Below are 22,209 nucleotides of genomic sequence, written 5' to 3'. Positions count from 1 at the left end.
GCTGGCAGCGAGGCCATCGTGAGAGTGCCCCAGGTTAATGAACACACCTCTGGGGATGGTGTGAGGACCCCTAATGAGGGGCATGGGTGTGTAGCTCTGATGGAAAGGGCAGTTGTGTGTGGTGGGACATGTGGACAGTGTCATGCACAAGGGACACTCCCTGGAGGTGAAGGCAGTGTGATGGGGACTGTCAACCTCTGAAGGGGAGGATGATGTGATGGAGACTATCACTTAGGAAGGTTGAATGGGTGCTCTGGCTGCTATGGCAGGGAGCTGGCTCTTTGCTCAGTCCTGGGTAGGGTGGCTGCCTTCAGCCTTTGCTACAGATTATCCAAATGCTCAAAAATGATTTTTAAAAATCTTGTTGAATCTATTTGTACAGTCACTAAAGCTCTTTTCCACTTTATGGTTGTTGTTTTTTGTTTGTTTCTTTCTTTCTTTTGCTTGGGTTTTTTTGCTTGTTTTTTTGCTTTTTCTTTTTTTTTCCCTAATGGTTTTGCTGAATCTGTCACTCAATGAGGCCACCAACTGTGATGTCAGATAGATAGATAGATAGATAGATAGATAGATAGATAGATAGATAGATAGATAGATAGATAGATAGATAGATAGATAGATAGATAGATAGATAGATAGATAGATAGATAGATAGATAGATAGATAGATAACAAAAGAGCTTTATTGATTCAGAAATAATTGCAGAAATAATTAGTTCCTTTGACAGGAACAAATACAATTTTCATCACATCTCTTCCATATTCCAGCACACAAGGAACGTATATCCAAAGAAACCTAATAAGTAATGCATCATCTTCTCATACACTCGCGTGAACAAGGAATGAACAAAAGTTCGACACACAAAAATATTATAATGTCATAATCTTCTCGTGGTTGATATTGCTTTCAGGTTCTCATTCGAAATAGCTGAAGAGTGAAAGGGTGCGTTGTGCTCTATGGTAATGTGGATGCGCGTCATTCTCACTCTGTACAGAAAACAATTGTTTTCCTTCGGCTTGAAATGAACAATCGTGTGTGAACTCGAGAGGTTTAATGGATTCATGGTTTTATTCAGATCATAAAAATACAATCTAAAAAAGTGTTAAGCTGTTTATAATACCCTCAAATGAAAGGAATCATGTCACATGAGAACAGTGGCTAAAATATCACAGCTTGTAAGCCGAATTTATTAGATGTGATTAAAATGGAAAGTAATTACTTATTTGACATATAATTCATTAATTAATTTAGAATCAATATCCTATATTGATTTTAAAGAATGCCACCTATCTCCAGAGACTGGTAGTCTTGACCGATTTATAATTGGACGCTTGACGCAATTTGGACCCTCCTTTCAATAACAGTCAATTGGACAGTCACGAGTTTATGAGCTACGTCGGTCCTGCACGCTGGGGGTGCTCAGACAATGTACTTACAAATTACTTGGTTCATGTGGAGCCTATTTTAAGGCTTGACAGCTGGGATGTGCACACGGGCAAGAACTCCCGGTCAAACCCAATTTAGCTTTTCAGCAGAGCGCATGGTAGGATTTGTTGCTACTGCTTACTAATTATTCTGCTGGTATTTCATCATGTCAGATCCATCCTCATCACCTCCAGCTGGACAGAAACCTGCTCTAAAGTCCACTGTACCACCACAGAGCAGGTTTCAAGTGGACCCGGTTGCGGAGGCTGCGGCCGCGGCGAGCGGGGCTGCGAAAACCCCTCCAGCAACGAGGTCCTCCCGCGCAGGAAGTAGGGCGTCCGAGGGAACGACTGCCGGCGAGGAGGCAAAAGGTCGCTTTCGAGTGGTAAACTTTTTGGACCCCTCAGGCGCTCCTGCAGATGCGTCTGACTTTGCTTTCAATGGGGACACGGTGAGGAGCGAGGCCAGTCTGCATTCTTCCACAGGAGGTCTCAGCCATTTTTCTGACACCCATAGCAGTACCTATTATTTGCGAACTTTCGGCCATAATACCATCGATGCAGTCCCAAACATTGATTTCTACCGGCAAACGGAGGCGCCTCTTGGGGAGAAACTTATTCGGCCATCACTGTCTGAACTTCATGATGAACTTGACAAAGTAAGTTGCCCACTGAGTTTAGGTTAACTTTTAATTTATTGTTTTATTAATTACTATAATCTTTGACGTTGGCTAGTTTCCAATTAATGACTGAAAATGATATGGTGCTTGCACTTTATGTTCTAAAAACTATGTTTTCTATTCATTGATTATTAACATGATTTCATAATATCTGTTGCATTAATAAGACTAAATAAATATTCTATACCCCAAGGTACATGTCTGTTCTCACTTGAATGGGCCATGTGATGTCAGAGACCTTACCCACACGCTTGTCTTTAGACAATGGTCTTTTTTACAAATCCCACTCCCTGCGGCACCATGGACGCTGGGTCGGAACACGTTAGCCCATAACAATAACCCTATGTTTGACCGCATGCCTCTCTCAATGGCCTAGTGTGCCCTTGCTGTGCACAGAGCTCTGCTTTCCTGGGGAGACACTTTGATTTGCTTTGGGAGGGGGCATGTGCTGAGTCACATGAGCTCTGATATGATGTGATAGTTATTTGGACAGGATCCAAATAACTGATGATGCATATTATGCATGATACATATATATTTTTTAGTGTGGCATGCAAAGATTAGATCACGTAAATACAGTGAGGTCTAAGAGATGTATATTACTTTATTAGAATTTTCTGGCTATAGAAATGCATAAATATTTTGGACATATGACCAAATATAAAGGTATTGTTATTGCATTTAGGGTACATAATTTGCTGAACAACATGTTTGTTTCTTTTATTCTTTAATAAATGGGTGCTATTTCACAAATAGGCTATAAAAATGCATAATTTGCATATGCATATTATTTCAGCCTTATATTCACATTTATTAAACAGTAGCTGATCTTATGCAAATAACATTTGTCTTTTAAGGTATTTCATATTTTGTGAAATAGCATATTTCTATTTGCTCTTACGTGTGTCTTAGTTTAAATGGAGTATGCTTTAAATGTGTGTTCTTAATGTGTGTTGTGTGACCTAAAATGTCAAAAAATTATGTTTTATATAACTTCAGGGTAGTCTCAAAATGTTTTTGGATGCTCTAATTTATTTTCTTCAGAAGTATATACAGATTAACAATTTTATTGGTGCCTGAAGTTGCCTTGCATGACCACCCGCAGGAACCTTTTGAAGATGGCTTCACAAATGGAGAAGAGCCAGCTGGTGCAGAAGAGATTGCACCTAAGGTTGTGTCCGATTCAAAAGGGGGAACTGTGAAGTTTGGCTGGATAAAGGGTGTCCTGGTTAGTACACCCTGTAATGAGTTCAGTAATGAGGTTTCCCTAGATGCATTTTTTCAGGGCACAGTTAACAGAGGAATATTTTATACAGATCTGTGATTTTCCTCCTACATCGTATTCTTGCAACTTCTATTTGCGTACGAAGCATGGATCCTAGAACAGTTTTCATTATGTTCATCAGTGTCCGTACCACTGAGAAATAAGTAGTGAATCACAACTAATGAATGAAGACGGTTAAACAAATGCATACATATTCTCTCATTTTGTTTGCATTAAACAGCCATGTGGATTAAATTATTTTCTGTAATCTCTACAGGTACGATGTATGTTGAACATCTGGGGAGTAATGCTCTTCATTCGTATGTCATGGATTGTTGGGCAAGCAGGCATTGGTAATATTAAGAGACTGAACCTGTTGTGTACTAAGTACTAGTAAAATTATTTGCTGAGCTACACAACTCATTTATTGCTAAAATGTTCTTGCTTCTTCTCCAGCACTGTCCTGTGGTATCATTCTAATAGCTGTTATAGTGACTACTATCACTGGTCTGTCCACATCAGCCATAGCCACTAATGGCTTTGTGCGAGGAGGTGAGAACAATTTTGACCCAGACATACTAGAAAATCTGAGACATATGTCGATGGTATTAAATATCTATATAGTCAGTAAATGATTATGCATTTGAATATGCTTGTATAAAATGGGATATCTGGAGATGGTCCAATAAATGATTGTCTCATCAGGCGGGGCATATTACCTGATATCTAGGAGCCTGGGTCCAGAGTTTGGCGGCTCTATCGGCCTTATTTTTGCCTTTGCTAATGCTGTCGCTGTCGCCATGTACGTCGTGGGTTTTGCTGAAACTGTGGTAGAGCTTCTTGATGTGAGTATATGCAACTCATTCCTTGTGATGGATGGGTGGAGTAGTTGGTAATTGACTGAATAGATTAATTTGGACACAGGTGTGTGCCCTGTCTTTTTGTTGCACATTTGCCAGTGTTGATCTTCCATGTTTGGCAGAGCATAGATGCTCTCATGACGGATGAAATTAATGACATTCGGATAATTGGTACCCTCACCATCATCTTGCTCCTTGGTATATCTGTGGCAGGAATGGAGTGGGAGGCAAAGGTACTGATAAACTATACCTTACACTTTTTTTTAACATGTCTCGTTAGCTACCATTGAAACAAGATTGTATCGATGGTATTTCATTCTGGCAGGACAATTCACTGTTCATTTGTCCATATGACCATAGTTATATGATCATAGCTCCTTGTTTATATATAACATCTAGAGCTGAAATAAAAGAGCACTGAACAAATGAACAAATGAACAAATGTAATGAAACTTAATAATATTGAATATTGATGCAAGACTGAAGTATATAGTCAAGGCTAAACTGATGGCTTTTGAACAGGCTCAGATCGTCTTGTTGATCATTCTGGTGGCAGCAATCTTTAACTACACCATTGGATCATTCATCCCAATGAAATCAAAGGAACCCAAAGGATTCTTTGGTTATAATGGTCTGGACTATTTAATTTGTTATATTTGTACTTCAAAGCAAATGCGTGTTAGACACCAAAAGAAAATGGAATTCTTAAATTTATGATTTTCTTTAATTACTTTTTAAAAGTAGAAAGCACTTACATACTCTGTAGTGATTCTGAAATCCCAAATTAATAATATAAAAAAAGCTGTATTCCTTATTTATTTATTTATTTATTTATTTATTTATTTATTTATTTATTACAGCTGCGATAATGATGGAGAACATGGGACCAGACTTTAGGGATGAGGAGACATTTTTCTCTGTTTTTGCTATCTTTTTCCCAGCTGCAACAGGCATTTTAGCGGGAGCCAATATTTCAGGAGATCTATCAGTAAGTTGAGGCATCCTTTCAATTATAAATGATCTTGAAACACTACTTTACTTATATTAATAATTGTTTTTCATGTGTATTTGAGTTCTTTTCAGCTGCTGTGATAAAATACTTGGAATCACTCACAAGGAAATCAGGAACCTGTCAGCAAAATCCATTACATGCTCTTACATTGAATAAGCTACATATTTCTGCATGTGAACATCCCTGTAGTTGGTGACGAAAAGTCAAAATGTCAGGCAAAAACTTATATAGTTTCTTTCGTCTTCAAAAGGACCAACTCTCAGTAGACTATGTTGGATCTCAATGCAATGGGCACAAAGATGTCTGTGAAAACATCAGTCAGTTACACTGATCAAAAATGGAGTAACACAGCAGGAAAAATATATCATTTTAGATTTCACAAGGCATACACAAGGATACCTGGAGATGGTCCAATGAATGATGGTCTCATGATATGAAAAAAGTTTTCATATTATGATGTGAATTTTCAAAGGGTTAGAAGGGGGTTTCTTGTTGGATAATGGAGGGTTGAGAGGGGTAGAGGGGTAGAGTATCAGTTCAACAAAAATTGTTCTTAATCGTTCCATGCTTTAACAGAGATTTTCTAAAACTACACTGATATTACACATTCAGAGTGATCCATTCCAAAAATCCAGTGCTCTGTTGACTGATTTATTGTAACCAGGTAATCACACTGAACCCCGGGTTTGGCAGATTCTTGCATTTCTGTAGACTTTCATAGTGAAGAAGTTAAGAGTTAAGTACTGACATGCTTTGGCTTCTGCCTCTGGGCCATATATTCTTACTTTGGTCAAAGGCTTGTAAATGTAACGTTTGGGAGAAAGATCACATCTGTGAGGTCCCTGCTATCTAACTTTTTACATGTTCCCAGTTTTTTGTCCATTCTCAGTGACAGTTTTTCCAGCACAAAGCAGAGGTTAAACTTAATTCTAGTCCAATTTCTTTCCCCTTCTACCGTTTCACGTTTGTTTCTAAAATGGCAGCTGATTAACTGAAGGCATGTTCTGTGTCCTCAGGGTCAGTTTGATAAGAACAAATAAAAAAAATTATGAAAAACATTTTCAGAAACATGTACATCAAGTAACAGGAGTTTAACTGCTAAAAGCTTCAAATATACCACAGCTAACAAAAAGTAAAGGCCAAAGCAATCTAACATGCAAAGAAGTATAGCATTTTCACATCTACAAAAACATGTATGCCAAAGCATGAGATTTTAGCTCTATGAAATTAATTTATTATTAATGGTATGAGCAATAATTGATTAGATATTGTGCTGTGCAGTGTGGTGTTAACACAGATTTTTATGTCCCTTTAGGATCCACAGTCTGCCATTCCAAAAGGAACCCTCCTTGCTATTCTCATAACTGGGATTGTTTATGTTGCGGTTGCTATCTCTAATGGTACTGAAATGCAAGAGTGTTTGTTTCTATTTTCCATCACTTGATCAATAACAACAATTCAACAATAATTGAAAAAAGTGTTTTAGAGATTAACTTTGTGCATCTCTCTTTGCAGGCTCTTGCATTGTACGGGATGCAACAGGTGATGACAATGACACCATCATAGGCCCTCTGGAGAACTGCACAGATGCCGCCTGCACGCTTGGCTACGACTTCTCTATCTGCAAGGAAGGGGGCTGCAAATATGGGCTGCAAAATGATTTCCAGGTAAAGCAGTTGTAAAGCATGCCCATACCTGTCTTGCACTGTGCAGTTTATTTTTGCCTGTGAGTGATCTCTTAGTGGTTGTGAAATCTATGTTTATTTAGTTAGATAGAATGTACTGGTACTGAACGAGGATTGTTATATTTACTATAAGAGACCTTTCACAGACATTCAGAAATGTCTCTTATGGTAAATATTACAATCCATGTTCAGCACCAGTAAGGTTTCTTAACACTTCTTCTCACTTCTCAAGCACAACTAAACTATGTCCATCATCCCTGGCCTTGCTGTGTGAGATGAGTCATAAAACAGTTAGGCTTGAGGTAATGGCTGTAGCTCCATGCAGACCAGAATGAAGCCACTGATATTCAGTCCTGCCTGTTCACTGTGGTGAAACCAGTCAGGCTTTTTCCTCTGTACAATAGATGCATTAGATTTGTTTCACCTTGTGCCTAATAAAAAATTACATTTTTTTAGATGAGTCAACAGATCATAGTTCTAACCCCAGTACTGTTCATCTTTACCAGTGTTCCTCTTGTAATGTGTTTGGTCAGGTGATGAGCTTGGTGTCTGTATTTGGTCCACTTATCACTGCTGGGATCTTTTCTGCCACACTTTCTTCAGCTCTTGCGTCTCTTGTCAGTGCTCCCAAAGTGTTTCAGGTGAATCCTCCATTCTGCACAATTTCAGAACCAGGGTCAACATTACAGCCTCATGAAACATTGCTTCCAGAAATATACCATCACTCACATGATGTGAGTGTTTTATGTGTAGAACTGTGTTTTCATGCAGTTGCTGTTGCCCATTCAAGAGAAGCTTATTTTAGGATTCATTATTAAAACAGGTATAATTTAAGTAAATTTAGTCAGATCTTCTTAAGAAAACATGTGTCCCTGTAGGCTCTGTGTAAGGACAACATTTACCCTGGCATACGGGTTTTTGCAAAAGGATATGGCAAGAACAATGAGCCGTTGCGTGGCTATGTCCTCACATTTGTCATTGGTCTTGCCTTCATTCTCATAGGTAAGTTTATTCCACTTCTCTAAAAATGTATGTATGGGTTTTTTTGATTGTGTATGGCTTATCTCACCACTTCTTATGACTATTTCCTTAGCTGAGCTAAACATTATTGCTCCCATCATTTCCAACTTTTTCCTGGCCTCTTATGCCTTGATCAATTTCTCTGTCTTCCATGCATCATTGGCTAACTCTCCGGGTGAGTGTAATAAAATTATATAACAGTTTTTAAATTATTAAAGCAAATTATTGTGCAGGATTGTCTTCTTTACCCACAACTCTGGAGCTGTCCTTTAACTGTATAGCACCTTTGGTCTTGAGTTTGACAGACAATGTGGTAAATGTACAGATTGTGTGTACTAGAGTGTGGTCCTTGTAAATTGTTGCTTTTGTTGCAGTGCCATCTTAAGAAGTATTTAATTGGAGTTTTAACTAGGGTTAACATATTTTGGTTTTCAAAAAAAGAGGATGATGTGTGGCAGGGGTGTCATGTATACACAACCTCTTTGCCTTCAGAGCTGACATGGCCAGATAATCTTATTCCTCTCCATTCAGCGGTTCCTTACAAATAAATTAATTAAAAGAAAATGAAAATATATTTTAATTCATAGCATAGAATTGAGGAATAAATGAAAATTAGTTTCCATTAAAATACACTACTTTACTAGACACGTTTCAGTAGTTCTGATATACGCAGGTAGACTTTCCTAAAGATCAATCTGTTTTAAGAGGAATTAAATCCTCTACTGGTTACATATAAATGTAATTTTTATTTTACATACATTTATATGCATGTCTAGATATATCTATCATTTTTTTGTAACTGTGGTGGATTTTAAGATAAAAGAAGCATTTCATCATTTGTGTTTTCTATTACCTTGAACATTAACCAACCAGGTTGGCGTCCAAGTTTTAAATACTACAATAAGTGGGTGTCACTGGCGGGAGCTGTGCTTTGCTGTGTGGTTATGTTTGTGATCAACTGGTGGGCCGCCCTCCTTACCAATGTCATTGTTCTGGCACTCTACATATATGTCAGCTATAAGAAACCAGGTATTGTATATTTCTTGAGTGACCTTTCTGTCTGATCATGCTGTGGATATATAATGTGTCATTACACTGAAGGTGTGAACAAAAGTCATTTACCTGCATTAGAGAACTTTAGCTGGTAACATTTATCTGTATTTTTGCTAAACAAAGTAAAATGGTAAATACTTGGTGAGTAGTACTTTTTGTGCATTGCAGATGTAAACTGGGGCTCATCCACACAAGCTTTGATGTATAATCAGGCCCTGTCACACTGTCTGCATCTCACTGGAGTGGAGGACCATATCAAGAACTTCAGGTGATCTACATTTTCTAAATCAGGCACTAATGGTGGTTGCTTGCTTGCTGTGCCATGATCATTCCAGTACTGACACATCTACAAAAGCTATGCTTTCCAGTAATGACAGTACAGAGTATGCATTTTATTCTTTCCCACAGACCCCAATGCCTTGTAATGATTGGCTACCCAAATGCAAGACCAGCACTACTTCATCTAGTGCATGCTTTCACAAAAAACGTGGGTCTAATGATCTGTGGCCACGTCCGCATGGTAGGCACATTCATGTTCATCACATGAATACTCTTACTGTTCAGATGTAATTACTACATGGATTGTTCTCTACATGCAACATAACTGATTAATGTTTGTCTCAAGGCTTCCAGAAGGCCAAATCATAAGGAGATGATGAGTGACCAGGTGCGATATCAGCGTTGGCTTCTGAAGAAGAGGATCAAAGCTTTTTATACTCCTGTGTTTGCTGAGGACCTCAGACAAGGAGCCCAATACCTATTGCAGGTAAAATACCTGCAATAATGCATAGAGATTTGGTGAAATTAAAAATATTTTTGATAAACGTTATCCCAGTGATGTTCCTGCGGTAAGGGACCTTTCATAGAGTACAATTCTGTGTTTTCTAGCTCTAACACAATTTTGCAACAGACCATTGATAATTATAAACACCCACGCCCTTACCCTCTGTGAACTGTAACACACCACTTCATGATAAGTCTGATTAATGACTTGATTAATTTCAAAGGCTGCTGGTTTGGGACGACTAAAGCCAAACACTTTGGTATTTGGTTTTAAAAACAACTGGCCGGATGGTGATATGAGAGATGTGGAAACATACATTAACACAATTCAGTGAGTATATTTTAATTTTTCCCTCAGTGAGTGTGCTGTTTAGGTAAGATTTAGATTAGATGCTCTAATTATCACAGTACTACATCCCTTAAAATATTACATTTTTCTTTATTTGTTTTAGTGATGCATTTGATCTACAGTATGGTGTGGTTATCATAAGACTGAAGGAGGGTCTAGACATCTCCCATATTCCAGGCCAAGGTAAATCACATGTCTTATTAATCTACACTCAAGTGCTAATTCATTAGAAACCTCACATTATTAGAAACATATGTTGTATACCTTCTGTTCTGTTGTGGAACTCTGTTGCCATGCATAATTTTTGGTAGCAGACCACTCTCCACCAAGCAGTGCTATGGACACATGTAAAAATCCCAGCAACATTGCTGTGTCTGATAAACTTGCACCAGCTCAACACCCACCTCCCATGCCACTCCCTTATCGGTGTTACTGCTGTGTTGGGAATGATCTGGCACTCATAACATTCAGAGCAAATTTTTTACACTTCCAGTGTGATAAAAAATAGTCTGTCAGTGCTTTTAACAAAGCTTTCATTATTCAACTTTCATTCAGATGAATTTCTGTCATCTTATGAGAAGGCACCAGGAATGAAGGAACTTTTGGTGGCTATCAACATTGGAAAAGACACTGATAAAGATTCCTCCAAACCATCTTCTCAGTCCACCAGTTGTCAAAGCAGTCCACTGATTATCAGAGGTCATCTCTCACCACATTTGTAATTTTCTAAAAGTGCAGGAGATATTTAAAAAACTGAGATTGATTGTCATAAAGATTAAATGTCATTGTGAGCATGTAGGGACAGACCTAAAGGGCTTTTGAACACACTTGAGGTTATCCAGGAATTTTCTAACTGACAAAATAGTAATTAAGTGATTGGTTTTATTCCAAAAACAAATGTTTGTTAACAAATTAGACAAATAACATTTTATACTTGTGATGTTCAGATACCAAGAGTACTTCTCCGCAGCTTAGCATTGTAGATGAGAAGTTGCTGGCCGCCAGTCAGCAGTTTAAGAAGAAACAGCGCAAGGGCACTATTGATGTATGGTGGCTGTTTGATGATGGGGGTAGGTTTGAGAATGACCATATACTCCTGATAATACTCTATATTTCAGTATACTATAATGAAAAAATTACGTTCACATTTTAGCTTCAGAATGCCTTAGTCTTAGATATGTATTGTATTGGTCTCCACTTGGGAATGATAAGAGTAACTTTATTATTTTCTTCTAGGGTTGACCTTGCTGATACCATATTTGCTAACCAACAAGAAAAAATGGACAGATTGCAAGATCCGTGTATTTATTGGGGGGAAGATAAACAGGATAGATCATGATCGTAGAGCGTAAGTGTTTAAAATGTCTAGGGTCATTTGGAGCAACGATACTATTGAGCAGTATTCAGAAAAATACTATACAGTAAAAGTGTACAAAGGATTAGAGTATGTAAACATGGTAGCAGATTAACTGACACGGAGCTAATAAAGACACATTGTGTTTTATTACAGAATGGCTACATTATAATGTATCTAATGTAATGAATAGAAAATTATATCCTATTTAACAGTACAAAGAAATATGCAAAGTGGTATTACATGCAATGATGCATAGATTTGTTTAGATCTGTGGAAGGAAATTAATCAGTATTATCCTGCTTCTGATTACAGAATGGCTGCTTTACTGAGCAAGTTTAGAATCGACTTTTCTGACATCAATGTACTTGGAGATATCAATACGAAGCCAAAGAAACATAAGTAAACTTGGAATTATTTATTTATTGATGCAGATGAAACAAATGTACTTCTTGTAGCACTCAGACCGTGGACTATTGTCCCCTTCTTTCCAGTAAAGAAAAATTTGAGGAGATGATTGAGCCATACAGACTAAAAGAGGACGACATGGAGCAAGAGGCTGCCGAGAGGCTGAAAGCTGAAGAGCCATGGAGGATTACTGATAATGAACTGGAACTGTACAAGGCTAAGGTGGGACGAGACAGTAGACAATTTTAGCAAATGCATTTCCTTTTAGCCTTTCTTAAGTGCTGCTGTTTGGCTGTTTGGCACTGCACTAGGTTGGTTTATCATGTGTTTCGAAGGCCTTACAGGTCAGATGGTTTGTATATGTAGGGCAGTAATACCTGTTCCTATGCTTATGTATTAACACTAACAAAGACCATCCCCTTTCCCTCTTCCTTATTTTGCAGACAAACCGTCAAATCAGGCTGAATGAATTGCTGAAGGAACACTCAAGCACAGCAAATCTCATTGTCATGTAAATATTGTTCTTCTGCCATCTACTTCTAAAATGATTTTAATTTGATCTTCCTAATGTCTCAGAACACTACTATGCTCCAATATATTTTGAGATCTCATCTGTGCATCCTGTGCAATAGGATTACAGCTTCTATTACAAATATAGCTTTTAGAAACATGTAGGTTGAACAAATTGTTTCTATTTACTAATAATAGATATTTTTTTTGGCACAGATTGGGCAAGTACATTTATAGATAACTCAGTTGTTACAATTGGTATGAACAGTAGACAGCTGCCCTGTATGGGATAATCAAAACAATCAGGAAAGATGCTGCATGCATTTTCAAATATATTATTAGGGTCAAACTATTCTGATGGCTAGCAACTTACCAGGACCCAGAGGTACACTAATTATATACCATTATTAGTACCTACTGAAGGGATTATCTGGTTTTTTGATAATCATCTGAAAATTGGGGTTATTTCCATCCATATAACGGAAGGATTATTTCATGTGTTTACTTCCCAATTTGTTTTCAAAGGAGTATGCCACTTGCCAGGAAGGGAACTGTGTCTAGCGCCCTCTATATGTGTTGGCTGGAAACATTATCTAAAGATCTTCCACCAGTTCTGCTTGTAAGAGGAAATCATCAGAGTGTCCTAACCTTTTACTCATAAAAGGCATGTAAAGCATTTTGGAAGTACAAGGACAGTACACTGTTACAATCAGTACAGCTGTATAGCATCCTGCATAGTGTTATGTCTTGTGTTGTCAAATCTTTGTTCATTTCTTCAAAAGGAAATGTGAAGCCAGATGTGAAGTCGTACGTTGGTCATTTTGGTGATGTTTTAGGAATTAACTTTTTTCCCTAGCTGATGAGCAGGCCTTCTTGAAATACATGTAGCACTTCGACTTACATGTGAATTTATAAATGCTTCTAGATATTTAGCACACTGATGCAATTTTAAATATATTTCATTATTCCCTCTATCTGGAATGCTTATTGGAATGTAGTCTACATGCATGTAATCTGTTTATTTTAACTGGTTAGGACTGTCAGCCTTTGCCTTCAATGCCTTATCTGTTTACACATTCCTACATTAATGGTGTTTAAACTGTTGCTGTTAGAGTTTGCTGAGAGATCCTCTGGGCTTTATATGCTTGTGTGACGCCATCTGTTCTTATGCTGTCAAATAGATATTATGGGTTTAACAAATGCAAAGTATTAACAGTAAAGTATCAATATGTACCTTTTAACATTCCAGCAAAGAACACTCCTTAAAGTAAGTTGGGTTTGGGATAATACATTTAAACAAACCCTGAAGTGATTAAATAAACAGTTTACACTTTAACAATACTTCTGCCATTTGTGTGATGTTTCCACAGAAATATTAATCTAAATGTGATTTTGATGTTCTTTCATCCTGTTACAGTGCTGAGAAATGAAATCTGTGCATTGAAGAGTAGCCAGAGTAACCATAATACTCTTTTGTATCCCAGGAAGCAATCATGCTTGCAACAGCTAATGCATTTTATGAAACCAGTTTTGCACCTGTGAAAATCATATAGGGTGGGTTGCTTAGAGATACATTAACACTTGATTCAAATAGCTAGCCTGTCTAAAGTGGTATAAATCCTACATATGGAGATTTTGTGTCGCTATATAATGATATGAAAGAAATAATAATAATAAAAAAATTGAATACATTTTCTTTGAAACCTTTACATTGTTCAATGTATTTAAATTATAATCTTTTTTTAAATTAAGATTTACAAATAGTCTCTGTTTCATGTTGATAACTTTAAATGAGTGGGATAGTGCTTGATCAGAAATTCAACAAATACGATTAAGACACTGAGTCAGTTATGTCAAAGAAATTTGGTGTACGAGGGATCCTTTTTCCATTAAACAATTGAGTCATTAATACCCTCCCATCCTCTTGATTTAGGATTCATCACCGTTTCTGTCAGAAATCCTATGTGGAGAATGTCAGTCACTTCCTCTGTTGAACAGAGTATTAAACCAAACGGAGTTGATACCTACGACAGTGGTGATGATTGGGAGATTGGTGTTGGTAATCTAATAATTGACCTGGATGCTGATTTGGAAAAGGATCGACAGAAATTGGAAATGAATCGTATTTTGAGCATAAAAAGCACCGTGGAGGGTTGTGAGGATCTGGCGTACAATTGTGCAAACGCAGCCGCTGTATTAGATGGCCTTACAAGTCCCTCCGCACCGCCTGCTGTTGCCCGAGGAAATTTCTGCAAGGAGGCGAAGAAATTCAAAGAGAAAAAGCGAAATTCTTCGAATGACAGTGATAAATTCCCCTCGCTTGACACACTGGCTGGAATTCCGAAAGTATGCATTGGTAAACGACGGGAGGCTCAAGGACGCCCCAGAGAGGCATTTGAAATGAATTCAGCACCGGACCAAGGGAACAGCAACCCCGACACAAGTGATGTAACCGTTTCTTGCGCCAAAGGCAAAGAGGGGAAGAAAGGTAAAAATCAAGGCAAAGGACTAAAAAAAGAGAAGGATTCTCTCCGGACACGGAAAGATAAGCATAGTGATGCACCAACAGGCTTTGAATTCGGCCCGATACCAGAGAATGGTTGCGCTTTCGGAAGGAAGGAGAATCCATGCTATTGTGGAGACAACGGACTGGGAGACATCAACAGGGGCGGAATGGACGCTGGGATAAGGGGTAGTGCTATTGTTGTTGAAAAGGCTGAAGAAATCTGCTCACCAGAACACAGTCACAAAACGGTAAGATATCCTGTCTGCTGTTTTAGAATGCTTTCGTTTCACTGATCCAATCGATCATCATTAATGTCATTAATTTATTGATAATTCAAAATCTTAAGGGTTACAATATATTATGTGCTTCCAATCTGATTATTGACTACCGATCAGAGTGATCGATATACTAAATACCGCGTGATAATATAAAACACGATATATACAATATATCGGAGTAAAATATTAGTTGATATTCATAATTATCGGTAGTTTAGAGCATATTTCTAAATGAGCAAATGAAAATGTAAAACAGGCTGCAGGGTGTAAATGAAGGTAAAGGTGTGTGTGTGCGTGTGTGTGTGTGTGTGTGTGTGTGTGTGTGTGTGTGTGTGTGTGTGTGTGTGCGTGCGTGTGTGTGTGTGTGTGTGTGTGTGTGTGCATGCGTGTGTGTGTGTGTGTGTGTGTGTGTGTGTGTGTAAACTGCAATCAAGGACCTATCATAGGCAAATAGAGAGAACACTGTATGCCAGACATCCAGTGTCAAGTGTGTTCCTGCATCAGCCAGTTATTCCTGGAAGTAAAACCCAAGACAACCTCTGTGTCACTTTATCTAACAAGATAAATGAACAACTGCTCACTGATTATAAATACATCTCTTTAAGGTATTCCATTGTTGTCAGCCATTTCCTTTGTATTTTGTTAGGCACCCCTTTTGAATTTCTTGGTGACTGTTGCTATTGGAGACCTAAGCAGCAGCCCTCTTTCTCATTTTGACAAAGGCACAGTGTTTATTTGAAGCTGTGATATGATTTAATGTGGTCTTCATTGTTTAAATACAGAGAGAAGCGCCACCCTTCTGGCCATGTCCATTCTTTTCTATTGCCATTCCACTGTATGTCAAATGTGGTGACATTTATTTTACATAATTTTAAAATGTACCCTTTTTATAGACATTTTAGGCTGAGGGTTAACATAAAAATAAAAAAAAAGACTATTTAAAAACACGTGATTGTTTTTATTGTCATGCACTGTTAAGCACTGTCATGTTGCACATAATAAGGGATTTTCAATAAAGTATCACTTATAAAGATATCACCTCCAGCAGAATAAGCTCAGTGAATTAACTATAAAGATGTTGATAATGTTTCACATTAGGCACTAAATGGATATGGTTTAACATTAAACTCTCAGAACAAAATTCGAGTTTAATTGTTGAGACTAATTCTAATGATATACTATGATATGGTGATATACTATTATTGATAGCATTATTGGTGTGTCGAGTGATGCGCCATATTTCAATATCAATTATGTCCCTGCTCTCCTCTTTCCCATCTTATCAGTTAAGTATAAAAACCAGGTCAGTGGGGACCAATACCCAAGAGGCTGAAAGAAACATTGAGCCAAACTACATGGAGCCGTGTCAGCCAGGAACAAGTGTAAATCTGGAAGGGATCGTATGGCATGAAACAGAGGAGGGTAAGCTCAAGATATTTAGCTTCATACCCAATATCAAGATATCAGGCAGTGATGTGCTTTTGATTTAAAAAATACCAGATAAGAGTAAAAAAATGATAAAAATGTTTAAGATTGCATCATCAGTTCTATGCAAAGTAAAAAAACAAAAACATCTATTATTTTTTTCCTTGGTAATCTCTGTTGTTTGTTGTGTAGATACTATTTTACAGTTTAGGATGACTGTGAATTAAGATGGAATAAGGTGATATGGGTCAGTAGTCTAGATGTGTATCAGTAATACATGATACATGCGAAGGGGTGAAGGACTACTTTTGTCATAAGCCACCAGCACCACAGGGCTCCATTTTTAAAGCAGCTGGGAGCCTGAATCACCTACTAAAGTGTTTGAGCATTTGAGGGAAGTGGAGACACTGGTTGCATATTGATTAAGCAAATTAAAATTGCAGAACACCACCTTACAACCCTAGCTGAGATCAAGCACATAATGGAAACATACAATAATATTATACTAGAAATCATTCGCATTGTATATACAGCAATTAATACAAAAAAAAAAAAAGTTGTATTAATGCATACTGCAGTGACAGCATTTCTGATTATTTATAACACAGAACTGTCTATTTTGGGGTTATTTTTGTTTTTATGACATAGCAAGTAATTATTTCTGTCTGACTGTGTGACTTCAGGAGTCCTTGTGGTGAATGTTACATGGAGAAAAAGGACTTATGTGGGAACCCTCTTAGACTGTACCAAGCATGATTGGGCCCCACCTCGGTAATGTTTCACATCTTTTTCATGTGCTTAACATTTCATGTAATCTCTAACATGATAACTACACAACTATCTGATTCTTTAGACTTAAAATAAGATTAAACATATTTTTAAATATGGTTTTACTGTTTAATGGTGTATGCCAATATACTCATGTATCATTGTTATCATTCACTAGGTTTTGTGAGTCCCCAATGAGTGATTCTGAAATGCCATGTGGGCGTGGACGTGGTAAACGGATGCGATTGGCAGTGTCAGATCAGCCTATCGTAGAACCTGGTCTCTCCAAGATAAGAGGGCTAACACATAAAAGGCGTGGTGTGGGCATAGGTAACAAAGGCAGACGAGGAAGTTTAAATCTTAGTACCTGCAGGACTCCTGCATACTATTCAGTGGAGGACATTAAGTCAAATCCACTCATATGTGGCAAAAGGAAAAGCAAAGGCCCGGCTGATCTAGATTTAAGTTTAGTTTCAGAGGATGTTAGAAATGGAAATGGGAAAAGAATACGCGCCAAGTCCAGGAGTGCTCCTTCAACTCCACAGGGGAAATCTGATCCTGCATTTCTGGACCAAGTATGCGCCTCTCCAATGCTAATTGACTGCCCACACCCTAATTGTAATAAGAAATACAAGCATATCAATGGACTCCGCTATCACCAATCACATGCACACTTGGACAGTGACAGCAAACAGGAGTTTGAGGCTGAGAGTGAGGACAGACTGTCTGATTATGAGGAATCACTCAACAATGTGGCCTTTGACTCCAGTGAGAATCTTGATATTATTTGCAAGAAGCCAAGGACCATTTATAAGCTTAATTCAGGTGGATCTCCAAAGAACAGAAAGCTATTGCTCAACATTGAGCACAGTCCCACAGTAAACTCTAAGCCACGGAGGAATGTGGTAGGCAAAGACGGGCCTATTGATGACCTTAGCAACCTGCCACTTATTTCAAACATGTCTGTGGTCCTTGAGAACTGCCTCATCACTGATCGTAACTCATCTGTAGAGATGCCTAAGCTTGAAGCCGAGGGTGTCATTGAAAAGAGAGAAGTTAAAAAAGAAAATGGAATTACTGAAAGGTGTTCAGCCAAAGCACGGACCAACAGAGTTATTGCTACTACTCCTACACCCCCAAAGCTTATTGCAATTCCCACAACATTTCCTGCCAAAGTCACAGATGTTAATTCATATCAACCTTCACCAACTGTTGCTCTCACAAAGGCTAAGAACCTTACGCTGAAACCTATCAAGCCAAAGTTGGACATTGCTGCTCAAGTAAATATGACAAATGCTACCATAGTTTTAAATAAAGAAAGTAAGAGAAAGGATAAGCACAGATTAAAGGATAGAAACTGTAAAGATCCAAGAAGTCCAAAAACTGACCCTGTATTCACTAAGGCAGATGACACAAAAAGTATAGGAAAAGACTTTCCTGTTAGTCTGTTGAAAGAACATTTGAGCAAACAAGATGTTGGCAATGGTCCAAGTGAAACTCAAGAAAGTCGAATGGCAAGTATCAGAGCTGAAGCTGACAAGGTGTACACATTCACTGACAATGCACCTAGTCCCTCCATTGGGAGCTCTGCAAGAATGGACTCTGGCACACTTTCAAATGGAGACAGTAATACTACTAAAACAAACAGTCCAGCGTACTCAGACATATCAGATGCAGCTGAGGATGGTGGATTAAATTCAAGATCCAGGAGAAACTCAGCTCCTGATTCCAGTCTAAATGGTAATATAAACCCCAAAATTCCCTGCACAGTAACTCCTGTCACTCCAGCCCTGGTTAAAGAAACTCAGTCATCAACTCACAACCATGGATATGAAACGTATGGTCTTCCAGGCTATATGCATTCTGGGCAAAGCAACCCTGCTGCTTACCTTAAGGTAGCTCCATCTTATAGTAGAACTAAGGAGGATCTAAGAGAGGTAAATGAGGACCTGAAAAACTCAGAGTCAAGTGCTGATTCCAGTTCCCAGTCACAGCTTCAGTTAGCTATGACCCAATCACAGACTGCTTTAGCTCAGTCATTGTATTATGGACAGTACACTCGAAATGTCAGCATAGACCAGAAGGTTCTGATAGTTCCAAACACCCACAGGCAGCAGAATGAAACATGCTGTGATGATTTGCAATACAGCAAACAGAACAGAAGTCAAGCTAGACGTGGACCTGAGCAGAAAGAGCGAATAAAAGAGGAATCAAAACAGATGATAACTTCATCAATGGCCATTCATAAGGGGGCAAACTCAGTAAAAATCAGCTGTGCAAAACCCGGTTTCATCTATGTAGAACTGGACAAGCAGTTATCACTTCAGCAGCCACAAGTGAAGTCTTCTCTCATATCAATGACAAAAGACCAGGGGCATAACCAGGAGTCTGAAGACTTCAACCCAGAAAGTCAAAATACAAAAACAAATGTGGACACAAATGTAACATATCTGAATGTAAGTCTTTGACATTCCTATGCATTTTCTGAAAATATGTATGTAAAAACACTATGTTTTAGACATGGCTGAGTTAGGGATAACAATCCAAAGACTTTTTACAATTTGTATGATTTATACAGTTCTGAGTAATATTGTATTCTTCTTTTTTTGATTATGTAACTAATGTTGATTTGAAGTTGTCAACCATTACTGTTGTATGACAATGGACCTCCCATGCAGATATATAATTATGTTGGTTGCAAGACCCTAAACTGTTTGACGTTAGATGTTCCTCTGGGTTTAGGCTTCAGAATCACAGTCCTGGAGCCACTCATTTCAGTCCAAATATGTGAAGCAGCAAAATCAAGAGGTAAACAAGGTCTCTCAGGAAATTTGCCCAGACAAGGTGAAAGACTGGCACATTCCTCCTGAGCCAGAGCCCAGACTGGAGGCTGAGATTCAAAATATTAAGTGTGATACACCTTCTGAGGACATGGAGGAGAGTACTAGAGCAGAAGTTGAGGAGATGCCCACTGAAATATCTGAAGACTCACAGAGTGCAAGAGTGGCAATATCATCTTCTCAACAATCATACATTCAGTACCAGCCACACTACCCATATCTACACCTGTGTGAGACAAACAATGCTTCCTTTAGAGTGATGTCGCCAGCACTGGTGCACAACTACCCAGGTAATACTCTTAAACAGCACAGCTAGGGGCAGTTTCCCAAAATATTCTATTTGCTTGTGGTTCTTTTATACTCTTCACAGCTAGATTATTCAGTCAGTTTCATGCTCTTCAGGTTTCCATTACCCTCTGTATGGGAAGACAGCTGGGAGAGAGGACCCAGATGGGAACCAGAACAGCAAACCAGTTACTGACACCACAGCCCTGGAGCTTCTGCCCCATCACAACCATTCATGCCATGGCAAATCTCCTGTGGTAAGGGTCTTCTGGCAGCTCCTAATCACACAACTTTATGCCTCAGGGAAATGAGGCTTCACCCAGAGTTTTTTTTTTCCTTTCAGCCTGGAGAGCGGGGATCTCCAGATGAGGACAGGGAGACAGAGAGAGAGAGAGAAGCTGTTCCATTCGCACACCACCTTCACACGCATCATCACACTCATCTGGGCATGAGTTACACTCTTGTGTCAGGGCAGTATGACCCATTTCAAGGTAAAAAGAAAAACTAAATGAACTTCACTGCCAGAAGAATAATAACTGGTTGCCACATATATAAAAAATAAGTCCTTCAACCTAATTCTTGGTTTCCCATATATTCTTTAAAGGTCTGAGTACAGCCGCACTGGTTGCCAGTCAGCAAGTGGCAACCACACAGACCACTTCCTGTGGTATGTATGGCCTTTATGCATGGAAATAGCCTCAAGCTGTTCAATAAAAGATTTGTGAATACTGATTATTTATTTTACAATTGCAGAGAATGATGGGAAGATGTGAGTCAAAACAAAATGTTCCTGGCTCACACACAGATTCATAGACATCAATTCCATGGTGTTATTCATTGCCTCCATGGGAGGCAGAAACTACTTTCATTTTTTTTTTAAATTAATGAATGTAATATTAAAGGAAACATGCAGCGCTAATAATATTATAGAACGATGTATAGGTATGTAATGGTAATGAGATGGTGAGAAAAGGCTTTGCAAAATAGGATATTTGCTTTTTGGGTGCCTGTAATAAAAGACATGTAAACCTTTCTGTAATAGGATTTCGCCTGTAAATGGCTGCATCTAGATAGTTGTATGCACATGTATTGTTGTGTACCATAATATTGAATGTATTTGATATTTCATGACCTCTATGTGGTAAAGGAAGATTTGCAGTAGATTACAAGTGACTGTATGGTGGATCTGTCTGCATTAACCTATTAACATGAATATACTGTTATTAGCCAGAGCCATTAATCAACTGTATCATATTAAGTAAAATGAATTAATCAACACACGTCAATTTCATATAGTATTATTGTGATGTACATTTTGTACATAGTTTAAAACATCTTAACAGCAGTTATTACTAGCTTATGTACAGTCATTTTCAGTGCAATGTATGGTTGTCTGTCTCACCTCACATACATGACAAAAGTAGTCTTTTTGGTTACTTGAGTAGTGCTGCATTAACTAAGTATGTTTACAAGTACATCTTTGAAAATACGAGTCAGTGCTGTAGTTTGGTTTGTCCTTACTGTCATAGTTTTTCTTGATGTCAACTATACAGTATCATGAAATTACAGTTGCTTTTTATACTGTTCTTGCCTTAACACATTTGTCAATCCAAATAAAAAGTAAAGGTTGTTTGTATATTTCTTTATTATTCATGTTGCCTTTACATGGAATTTAGACTCAGACAGGGATTTTATACATATTAGGTTA

The 22,209-nt window shown here is 38.2% G+C and overlaps 2 protein-coding genes across 3 annotated transcripts; both read left to right on the top strand.

Annotated features, from left to right (window-relative positions):
• Positions 1 to 1,394: 1,394 nt before the first annotated feature.
• On the top strand, positions 1,395 to 13,740 carry LOC113570985 (solute carrier family 12 member 2-like). 2 transcript variants are annotated; one of them, XM_026999709.2, is made up of 26 exons: positions 1,395 to 2,080; positions 3,207 to 3,329; positions 3,643 to 3,718; positions 3,822 to 3,917; positions 4,071 to 4,210; positions 4,348 to 4,458; positions 4,748 to 4,856; positions 5,086 to 5,213; positions 6,553 to 6,637; positions 6,753 to 6,904; positions 7,456 to 7,563; positions 7,801 to 7,924; positions 8,016 to 8,117; positions 8,816 to 8,971; positions 9,164 to 9,263; positions 9,404 to 9,515; positions 9,621 to 9,761; positions 10,003 to 10,109; positions 10,231 to 10,310; positions 10,683 to 10,826; positions 11,075 to 11,197; positions 11,364 to 11,475; positions 11,797 to 11,883; positions 11,976 to 12,111; positions 12,333 to 12,400; positions 12,925 to 13,740. In XM_026999709.2, exons 1-26 carry the CDS (start codon positions 1,589 to 1,591, stop codon positions 13,058 to 13,060), a joined length of 3,348 nt encoding a protein of 1,115 aa, XP_026855510.2. In that variant the 5' UTR covers positions 1,395 to 1,588; the 3' UTR covers positions 13,061 to 13,740. The 2 variants fall into 2 exon arrangements, with proteins under 2 accessions (XP_026855510.2, XP_026855512.2); XM_026999711.2 differs by lacking the exon at positions 8,016 to 8,117.
• Positions 13,741 to 13,932: 192 nt separating this feature from the next.
• Positions 13,933 to 22,137, top strand: znf608 (zinc finger protein 608). The gene is made up of 10 exons (XM_026999708.2): positions 13,933 to 13,953; positions 14,333 to 15,153; positions 16,470 to 16,605; positions 17,292 to 17,379; positions 17,555 to 19,832; positions 20,119 to 20,506; positions 20,619 to 20,758; positions 20,845 to 20,992; positions 21,106 to 21,168; positions 21,255 to 22,137. Exons 2-10 carry the CDS (start codon positions 14,362 to 14,364, stop codon positions 21,272 to 21,274), a joined length of 4,053 nt encoding a protein of 1,350 aa, XP_026855509.2. The 5' UTR covers positions 13,933 to 13,953; positions 14,333 to 14,361; the 3' UTR covers positions 21,275 to 22,137.
• The last annotated feature ends 72 nt before the right edge of the window (positions 22,138 to 22,209 follow it).

This window comes from Electrophorus electricus, chromosome 23 (assembly GCF_013358815.1).
Source record: "Electrophorus electricus isolate fEleEle1 chromosome 23, fEleEle1.pri, whole genome shotgun sequence".
NCBI classification, from domain to species: domain Eukaryota; kingdom Metazoa; phylum Chordata; class Actinopteri; order Gymnotiformes; family Gymnotidae; genus Electrophorus; species Electrophorus electricus.
The sequence above is the reverse complement of the archived record's forward strand: the minus strand, read 5'-3'. Positions and strand labels throughout refer to the sequence as shown.